The sequence below is a fragment of the Lycium barbarum genome, chromosome 2 (assembly GCF_019175385.1).
Source record: "Lycium barbarum isolate Lr01 chromosome 2, ASM1917538v2, whole genome shotgun sequence".
In the NCBI taxonomy this organism is placed as follows: domain Eukaryota; kingdom Viridiplantae; phylum Streptophyta; class Magnoliopsida; order Solanales; family Solanaceae; genus Lycium; species Lycium barbarum.
Genome location: NC_083338.1, coordinates 11,466,686 through 11,477,074, shown reverse-complemented (window position 1 = coordinate 11,477,074; position 10,389 = coordinate 11,466,686). Strand labels below are relative to the sequence as shown.

Sequence of the window (10,389 nt, the reverse complement as noted above, 5' to 3'; positions counted from 1 at the left end):
ATATCGAGATATAAAATTATTTGGTGTCTGATCAAATTAAGGTAGAAATAAAATATACTGAGATTGTTATTATCTTTCAATTTATGTGATATATTTTAAATTAATATGGAGTTAAAAAAATAAAGAGCTTTAAAATTTGTAATCTAAGTAGGAGTACAATATTTGTGTACACGGGAGCTAAAACCAAGAAAGTAGTGCAAGGAAATTTTCAGGCACCACAAAGTTGATATTCGCTACAGTACGTTTCTTGACTCACTTTGCCCTAGGTATGTATGGCAGTCTACTTTTCATCCACCAATAAAATTAGTCCTTAGTGCATGCTAGTAAACACTCTTTTCATTTCATAATGAGTGATTTTTAAATTTTTTATTTTATTTTAAAATAAATAATACTTTAAAATTTTAAGAAGAAATTAATTTATTTTTTTTTTAAAATGATCCTTAATTACATAATTAAAAATCATTAATTTTTACTTTTAGACATCTCATTAGGAATAAGTTAGTAAAAATATTTTTAATTTTTTAAAAATAAACACTTTTTTAAAGGATGTGTTTATACCTAAAAAGTAACTTGTTATGAAATGGAGGGAGTAGTACTTTTCATCCACTAATAAAATCGTACTTCTTTACATTTTATGGTCTTTAACCTTAGAGGTGAAGTCTACTCAAAGGATCAAACCAGAGAAAGTGAGAGAAGCGTAGTTTCCTCGGTGAAACAAACTAATGAGTTTTCCAACGGGGAAGGCAGATAACTCTACCCAAAATGAAACAAGTTCAGTTATTCAAGATGATCAGATCAGGCGAGCTTAACTAAAAGTGCAATTTGACAGTACAAGAAAGGGTGATCTTGAAACCGTTGAGTCCTATATAAAAAAACTGAAATCCATAGCCATTTCTCTGGCAGAAATCAACAGTCCTGTCTCAGATTCAGACATGGTGTTGCAACTTCTTACTGGCTTGCCTAGTGAATACTCGCCCGTCAAAAAGATAAGCCCTCTCCCAAATTTTGAAAAGGCTTGTCTCTTGGTGTCCATGCAGGAACGCGTATTGAAGGTAGGGGTATCAAATAGAGGTTGATTCGATATTAAATTATATGGGCTCAACTTTTAATATTATTGAGATTGAACTTATTATATATATATTTTTTTAAAAATTATGGGTTTAAATTTAATTTTTATTGCAATTCTAGTGAATATTTTACATAAATTAACACTCTTTGTTGAAGGGTTCACCTTACTTTCGTTCAAAATGAATTAGGCTAAAATGGACAAGAAAACGGGTCATAATTCAATCCTGTTTAATTTTTTTTTTTCATAGCTTTTTAAGTATCTATTAATTTTTTCTTTATAATGATTATATATAAAAAGCTCGAACTAAAATATGTCTTTTATGCATATTTTAACAAGGTTTTTACTAAATTTTAGTTTTTTCATTGAGCCGGGTAAAAGTTACTTGGATTAAAATGGGCTAAAAACGAATCATAATCTAACCCGCTCAATTTTGACTATATCTTCATTTCTTTAAATTCTTTTATAATTTTTAAGCATCTGATAAAAACAAATTCTTTAAACATAAATAAAGTTTTTTTGAACATATTTTAACAAGAGATTTTTCATAGTTCAATTTGAGCCGGGTACTACTCCCTCTTTTTACTTTACTTGTTCATCGTAGACTTTGTACCACTTTAACAAATAATAAATGGTATATAGTTGTGTTAGATTTAGAAAATAATTTGAAATGAGCAATTAATGCTAAAGGAAAAATAGAAATTGATATAATAAAGTAGATAGATAAAAGTGAAAATTTATTTTTAAAATATTAGATAATTAAAAGTGAACAGATGGAGTAGTGAATTGGTCATTTCAATGACCCACCTAAATTTAAGCGAGTAAGGCGGATCATATTTTAAAGAGCTAATTTTACCACCCATAGTTGCAGGATCGTCATGAGGAGCAAAATAGAAGTGATCCTCGTGTTGTTGTTGGTGAAGAGGAGTCGTCTGCTTTTATTACCCTAGAGAAGGTGGCTACTATAGTGGGTATAGCGAGTACTATAATGGGTGCAGCGGCTACATTCACTACTGTAGCTGGTGCAGTGAGTGCATCAAGGATGATTGCAGTTGGTGCAGTTAGTACAGTGGCTGCGGTGACTGGCTGGAAAATTTGGCAGACGCAAAAAAAAAGTGATTAATGATATGAATGGAGCTCTAGTCTTATTGTCAACAACCCTTGTTTCCTTTTTGTGTTTGTTGTTTAAGTAAATGGATCTAACTAATCTTCATCTTCAAAAGCTTGAATTGCTACTTCTATTTAAAGTTTGTCTTTGAGATGTATGATGTGCAACATGATGTGCAGTTGAAGTTCTATTATAATATTTTTGTTTTCCTTTTAGGGCATTTTTGGTATGGAGGAATGTTTTTTCTTCATTTTTTTTTAATGTTTTTGGTAGTGGTGCCTCTCCATTTTCTCTACCCAATTAAATATTTCGTTTTAGGTACCTCATCAATTTTTTCCTAGTTTGTCGTTTAGCCTAATTCCTTTTTGTGAACTTGCTTGTAATTACATTAATCCAAAGCTTCAATGCAAGTAGAATTAAGAGAATGGTATAAGGGATAGAAATTTTTAGATGTGTTTGTCGTTAAGTAATTGGATCTTCGATTTCTTGTAATCAAAGCTTGAACTGGTACCTAAATTAAGTCTTTTGTGATGATACCCCCTTCGTTCATTTTTATTTATCATGTTTTAACTTGACACGTTTATGAAGGAGTCAAAAATAGAATGATAAGTGTAATTGAAAACAAACCTTAATTTGTTATTTCATTTGAATTAACGATCAATGTTCTTGAAAAAGACCAAAGTCTACGGTTACTCATCACTAAGCTAGCGTTTGGCCATAGATTTTCAAAAAAAAAAAAAAATTGAAAAACTTGATTTGGGTGAAGTTTTTCAAATTTTAAAAATGTGTTTGGTCATAATTTTTCAAAGCATATTTCACTTTTTGTTTTGGAAAGCATGAAACATTACTTATACCCACAGGTTCTAAAAACTATCGAGAACACTCAACCATACAAAACATATATACTTGTTAATAAAAAATTATGCGGGATATGATGTTTTACCAACAATTGCTAATAACACACTTACTAGCTACTTCAATTCAAGTTACAATACAAAGAGTCATCCGTGCAAGAAAAAAACAACAGTAGTACCTAGCTATTCTTTAATATAATCTTCCTAGATTGTACGAACAATCTTCACCTTTACAGAAGAAATTGCTTTAATTGTGAAAACATGGTAGATACGATTTTAACAGAGGAACATGGTAGATAGAATTAGTTGGGTCATAAATAGATAGATTTTTTTTTTTGTAAAATACAAAAATTTGGTGTAGTTTTTAAAAGTTTTGAAAAGGCCAAAACATAGATCTTGGCCCAAAAATAGGTTTGAGCCAGAATTTGGGAACTTGAAGATTTATTTTCAAAATCTGTCAAAATTTTATGGCCAAACAAAGATTTGAAAACAAATCTATAAAATATGCTCCCAAAATCTATGACCAAACGGGAGCTAAGAGTAGGTTCTTGGTAACCTATGTTGCTCGGACTCGGGTGCCGGTGTCGGATACGGGTGCGGATCTAGAGGTCGGATTCGTCATGATCTAAATTTGAAGATTTGTGGTTACGGATCAGGTACGAGTATGGGTGCGGGAATTCGGCAAAAAATAATTTAAAATCATAAAAATAGAGTTATAAAACCTAAATTATCAGATATTATGTGAAAAACTTGAGGAGAAAATATTGACCAAGAGGGAATCTTGGAAGGAGATAAATTGGAAAAGGAGTGACATAGAAATTTCTATATATAAGTTATTCCATTTTCTTCAATTTCAACATAGCTTTTGTTTTGATTACATAAATCATTGAATATGTCCAGAATTTCTCCCTCGATTCTGGTCAAAGTACCCAAATTGGTTGACCAAATCGGGGATGGATCCCACACCCACACCCATATCGTGTCGACATAAATGCGGCACCGAAAGTGAAGAGTCCAAGCAACATAGTTGGTAACCGTAAAAAGTAATCTACTTGACTTGTTAGTTGATTATAGTTGCCATTTCAATGCTATTGAAAGTACCACCATTGATTAGTACTCCCTGTGTGCCAATTTGTTTGATACTTCTTTTTTTTCGAGAGTCAAATTTCTTAATTTTGATCGTGTGTTTGAACATAGAATCTTTAAATTTTTCGAAATAAAATTTACATATTTGAAAACTACGTAAAAAGTACTATAAGTCAATAATTTATTATTTAAAAACATTTAAAATAATGACGGTCAGAGAACAACTCGTTTGACTCTCGAAAAGTGAAAAGTGTCAAAGAAATTGGGGTGCCGGGAGTATGAGTTAATGCAAAGAAAATCAAACTCAAACGGTCCGGCTGAAATGTAATTTCAGTTGCAATGTAAATTTGGTTTAAAATAAATTTCCCTTAGATGGCATTGATATTGTTAAAAAACTTTACTCTTGATCCGATAGATGATTTATATATTTCCTCCGTCCTAAAAAGATTGTCATGTTTCAGATTAAGATGGGCAAAATAACTGATATTCGGTGCAATTCGAACATAGAATCTTCAATTGTTTTGAAATAAAAATTACTACATATTTAGAAACTACATAAAAAGTACTATATAAGTCACAACAGTTAACAATTCAAACTATTTCGGAAACATTTGAAAAAATTATGGTAAAAAAAATATTCTTTGACTTTCCAAATACTTCGTACCTATGACAATCTTTTTGAGTCGGAGGAAGTAATAATTATCTAATTATCTCAGCATTATTACTTTTTTAAGGAGAAATAAAGAGTAATGTAATCAAATCTATTAATAATATTCTTAATAAGTGTATCAAAACCTTAATATTCATGGTCATGATAAAGCAGGTTAAAATTAAAATTCCAGAGTTCATTGCCTTTCATTTCTCTATTATGCTTGTGTTTTGCTTTCTCAATATCCTTCAATTTCTTCTCGCAGCAGGGTAAGTCCTCTGCTCTTATGTATTTCATCATGAACGCGCTTTGCCTAGTTAAAAAAGAAAATAATTGTAATTTAACAATAACATATTCAGTTTAATTTCACAAGTGGGATTTGGAAAAGGTAGGATATATGCTGACCTTACCTCCCTCCATCTTTTGAGGGGTAGAGAGATTGTTTCTGCTAGACCCGCAGCACAACAATGCTTAACCAAAACAAGCTACAGGCAAAATAAGACAACAAAGTAATTCAAGAAAAATAATGATAGTGTCTCAAAGTTTAGGGTTAATTTCCTGAACAATAACCTAGGTTTTGAAATTGCCTGCTAAAATCTTTTTTTTGCGCGGATTGCCCTTCATTTGGGATGGTCTTTAATATTTTCCCTTCAAATTGGTGGTCTTTAAGTTTTGCCCTTTGCCTAGTACCCCGAGGTTGTGGGTTCGAACCCCAGCTCAGTAATAAAAATAAAAAAAATCGCAAGGCAGAATTCTGCCTTAAGGCCAAATTTCTGCCTTGCAATTTTTTTTAAAATTTTTGACTGAGCGGGGGTTCAAATCAAAAACCAAGGGATTTTTAGTGAAGGGAAAAAGTTAAAGACCACCAATTTGAGGGGCAAAAATTAAAGACCACCCCGGCGAAGGGCAATCCTGCAAATTGCCCTACTAAAATCACTTATCTCATTTTTGCATTGTTTTGATTTGCTTGTTCGTATCTGACTCTTTTCCCTTGTTTTCCTTGTTTTCTTTTGAGTTGAGGGTCTTTCGGAAACAACCTCCCTACCTTCCAAGGTGGGGGTAAGGTTTGCGTACACTTTACCCTCCCCAAACCCCACATTGTGGGATTCAACTGAGTATGTTGTTGTTGTTGTTGATCTGTTAAGATTATAAATCATTCAACTATTATTATTTTTCTCAGAAAACACTAAACACCACAAAAATTTCGTTCTCTCCAACAAACATACCTAAAAAAATAAAAATAATCTTAACAGACAATTCGCAAAAAATAAGAGCATGTTTGGAAGGACACATGGGAATTGGACAAACAACCAAGTTGTCATAATTACGTTGTGACAAATAAACAAGTCGTTGTAATTACAATAATGTGTAATTTAATGGGCTGTGTAATTACTACCCTAGTAATTACACCAATTCTAATTAGCAGGTGACTTTCCAAACAGACCCTAAATGACAAGGGAATTAACTCCAAAGTTTAGAACAGATGACAAAGGCGCATTCACAAGCAAAGAAAATCTTGGCCACAACAAAAGTTTGATATTCTTTATATATGTTTCTTGACTCTCTTTAAGTAATTGTGCTAGTCAACTTTTCCTCCACCAACCAAATTAGACCATAGTGCAATGAATTGTCACCTCATCATACTATCTTAACTGAAAAGTTTTGTTCACAGTATCAAACGAATCTTAAGGTTTTCAACCTTACAGGGTAAAGTGAACCAACCAAAAAACTATACCAGCCAGAGAGAGGAGAAAAGAAAGACTAGAGACTTCAATCATCCACCAAACAATGAGTTTTCCATCAGAGAAAGGTGATACTGTTGAAAAAGACGAAAAAAATTCAGCTCAAGATGGTCAGATCAAGCGAGCTCAACTGAAAATGCAATTTCACGGTACCAGAAAGGAGGATCACGAGACCATCGAATCTTATGTGAAAAAATTGCAATCCATAGCCAATTCTCTGGCCGAAATCAACAATCCTGTATCAGATCAAGATTTGGTTTTGCAACTTCTTGCTGGTCTGCCTTCTCAATATTCGCCTTACCAGGACACAGTCTCATCTCAGTTTCCTCTCCCCGATTTTTCAAAGGCTTGTTCCTTGCTTTACATGTACGAAACATTATTGCAAGAGCAAGAAACAACAACTCCTACTAGTAGTGAGGAGGGAAATTATAATAAAGAGACACTTGATAAGTTTCTTGATATGCTTTGTTCAGTGAGTAGTGTGGCTTCAACTGCATGTGGCCTTTGGAATATGTTTGGAACTTCATCAAATATGAGAAATAAGAAATACTATGCAAAAAGACCTAACGGAGGAAGAGGAAACTATAGTAAGAGAGGTGGTTTTCGTCGGAAGTAATATTGATTATTACCGCCCCTCTGAACCCGTTTGTGTGCGATGACATATGTTGTGTTCGTTGTTGTTCTAGTGAGGCTTTAATCCAACAAGGGAATCTTTGTTAATTTACACCAATTTTCCATGTTCTGTGCTGTGTTCAACTTTTTAGAATTGTATCTTTTTAGATCTTTTGTTTTTCTATGGTGATTTTCAGTTTAATATAACAAAGCCTGGACTTTTTTTTTTTTTTTAATTACTTTCAGTGTTCTTCAGATTGTATGCGACTGAACATGCTGTTGAGGTCTGCAAGACTTCATTTTTATTTTGTTTTCCACCATTTTGGTGTACGAACTCAGCAAATGATTCTATAATTTATTGCTCATTTTGAAGTGGGTGATTCAGAATATTGTTCTTAGCATCATTGTGAAGTTATATTTTAATTTGGAGTGCTTGGAAGCTCGATTGAGGTGGCTTGGATCGATTTTGAAGCTGAGTTCAACGAAGAAGATGATAACATTTTGAAGACCAAATCAGATTTAAAATAATTAACAAAATGAGAATTGGAGGTGTTTTTCTTAGTTAAATGGGCTTTTAGGTGGGGCGGGTATGACTCTTACATGGGTCAGGGTTTGTGTTCAAATTTTAATTAATTTGAATCATGTCAAAATTAGCCAATAGAATCGCGTCACGTAATAAATAAATCCATTAAGATTAATTTCAGACATAAGGGTATTTTAGAGGCAAAAGGTTGATGGTCGGGGCATTTTTACCTCCAAAAATGAATGAAGAGTATTATTGTACCAAAAACGATAGTTCAGGGGCATTTTAGGCCCTTTTTCATATTTTCTATAGAAGACTTCTATTGCGGTCTTCTTTTTATATTAAGGGCGAACCTTCAATTCAATTGTTTAAGCTAGAGTTGGTTGGGGGTTGCAATTGATCTAATCCATTAATTAACAATTTTCCTTATTTATCTTTTGGCTAGTGCTCTCACAATTATTCCTTCAATTGAGATATGAATAACATAGAAACCTACTTCAAGTCTTACCGTAGAATTGTAGAACTTCAAGTAAGAATTAAATGTTGCAATCCAAATGGATTATGAAGTATTCGTTATTGAAGATTGTAGATATTTGTTGAAGGCCAAGAAGATCATGATTGAACATGTTTGGAGGGAAGCAAGCCAGTATGCCGATTTTATAGCAAATGAAGGACATAATCATGAAGAAGCTCTGATACTTTGGAATAATATATTTAAGGATATGAAGTTTATTTTCATAGCGAACTTAAACCATATTGCTTATGAACGATTTTAGGATTTTTATTTAGTTTATCTTTTTTCGATATACCAAAAAGGTATGAAATTATGCCATGACCTTTTTCTTTCTTTCACATTGTACTATTAATTTACCATTTCACTTACATATATCACTCGTTTAGTATCGAGGAAGTTTCAATATTTTTGTAGGTGAGACCCACTAAGTTTTTCGATGGGGCTAATTCCAACCAACTTAATAAAACAATCCTATGACATTGGCTCCGTACAGTTTCATTAAGCAACAAAAGTTTCTCTTCACTGTTTGCTATATCTTTTTCTATATTTTGAACAGAAGATTTCTGTTACAATCTTCTTTTTATATTAAAGAGGAAGCGTCAATTCAATTATTTAAGCTAAAGTTGGTGGGGACTGTAATTGATCTAATCTATTCATCAACAATTTTCCTTTTTTATCTTTTGGTTAGTGCTCTCTCAATTATTCCTTTGGTTGCTTTATTGTTAAGAATCTCTTTGTCTTGCCTTTTCGGCTTTTCCTATAATGTAAATAGCATTTTCTCTTTAAACAAGAAATTTTTAAATTCAAATTAATCGAGTACTAAACTTAATATTGGACACTGAATGGGACCAAAAACACCAATAGGAACTTGGCCCTCCGGATTTACTTTCCTCTGTCCTGTATGATATTTCTCTTTTCACTTGCTTCGGTACAAAAGCTTCAATTACCTATCTAGGTTTAAGTAGATCAATTAAGGTGCATCTTCTTTTTTATGTACTACTCCCTCTGTGTGACACTTTTTGCTTTTCAAGATTCAAACTGCATGAACTTTGACCAACATTTTAAGATGGAGAAAAGTTGCAACTTATAGTACTTTTCATGTAGCTTTCTAATATATAAATTTTAATCTTAAAATATTAATGTAATCTAATCCAATTTAGCTTCAAAATTTGATCAAATTGACTCTCGAAAAACGAAAAGTGCCACGTACATTGGGACGGAGGGAGTATCAAATTACTTTAACCTACAATGTAGTGGCAATTAGTTACTCTATGTTTATTAGAATATCACTAAATGTATGTTATAATTATATCAATTGTGTAAATATCTTTTACATTAAAGAGCATAAACTTCATATGTATTGTGGTAACCAAAATTGTTTCGTCAATCAAATTGGTAGCACAGTCTAGGATACATGCCACTCATGACTTAAAATAGTGGCGAAACCATAAATTTCGTCAATTTAATTAAAAGATTAATATATTTTGATCTATATATAGGTATAATTTCTTTTCACCTAAAGTGTTCAAAGTGACCACCGTTTGATCTATGTGACTGCTCCTCTAGCTAAAGAGAAGAATCAAAATCATGGTCTTTGTTTGAGAATTAAAAACAATTACTACTTTAATAAGTTCTTCTAACATAAAAAATTCAAAGAAATTTTCACGAGAAGATAGAGTGTACATCTTACCCTTCCCTCAAATCCGATAGACCCTCCACTCAAATAAAGCATTACTCAGTAGTTTTGAGAAAGGGATAGTACTCCATAGACATGGAGAAAAAGCTGAAGCTTGTAGCAAAGAAGTTCCAGGAATCATTTTACTTTTCCAAATTTTCCCATAACAAAGCCAAACAAGACATATTAAACAAAAGTCGAATAAACTAAATGACATTAATTAAGCATAGATAAAAAGTACTTCAACCATCACCCCACTCGATTTAATTAACTTAGGAGACCCCTTGGCTTCATCTCGTGTTTACTTTTTTATATTTTTGAACCCCCTTAATTGAAATTTGAAGGAGACAACCAATTAGACAAGTTGATCACCAAGATAAGATCGGAGATTCCGAAAGTAAGTAAGAATTTAAAAAGTTGATACAATGATATCGCTTCAACGTAATGATTCCTTCTTGCAATGCTTGAAATTTTGAAGAACACACTAAAAAATAAATCTTGAACTTTTGTAAGTTTTACAGTAAAATATTAGGGGTTTAGGAGACTTGAGAATAGAATAA

At 32.3% G+C, this 10,389-nt stretch overlaps 1 protein-coding gene across 2 annotated transcripts; it reads left to right on the top strand.

The window, feature by feature from the left end:
* The first annotated feature begins 594 nt into the window (after positions 1-594).
* LOC132626172 (uncharacterized) lies at positions 595-2,389 on the top strand. Of its 2 annotated transcripts, none has more exons than XM_060340936.1 (2): positions 595-1,052; positions 1,938-2,389. In XM_060340936.1, the coding sequence occupies exons 1-2, from the start codon at positions 933-935 to the stop codon at positions 2,187-2,189; spliced, it is 372 nt and encodes a 123-aa protein (XP_060196919.1). In that variant the 5' UTR covers positions 595-932; the 3' UTR covers positions 2,190-2,389. The 2 variants fall into 2 exon arrangements, with proteins under 2 accessions (XP_060196919.1, XP_060196918.1); XM_060340935.1 differs by having other exon boundaries at positions 598-1,052; positions 1,932-2,389.
* The last annotated feature ends 8,000 nt before the right edge of the window (positions 2,390-10,389 follow it).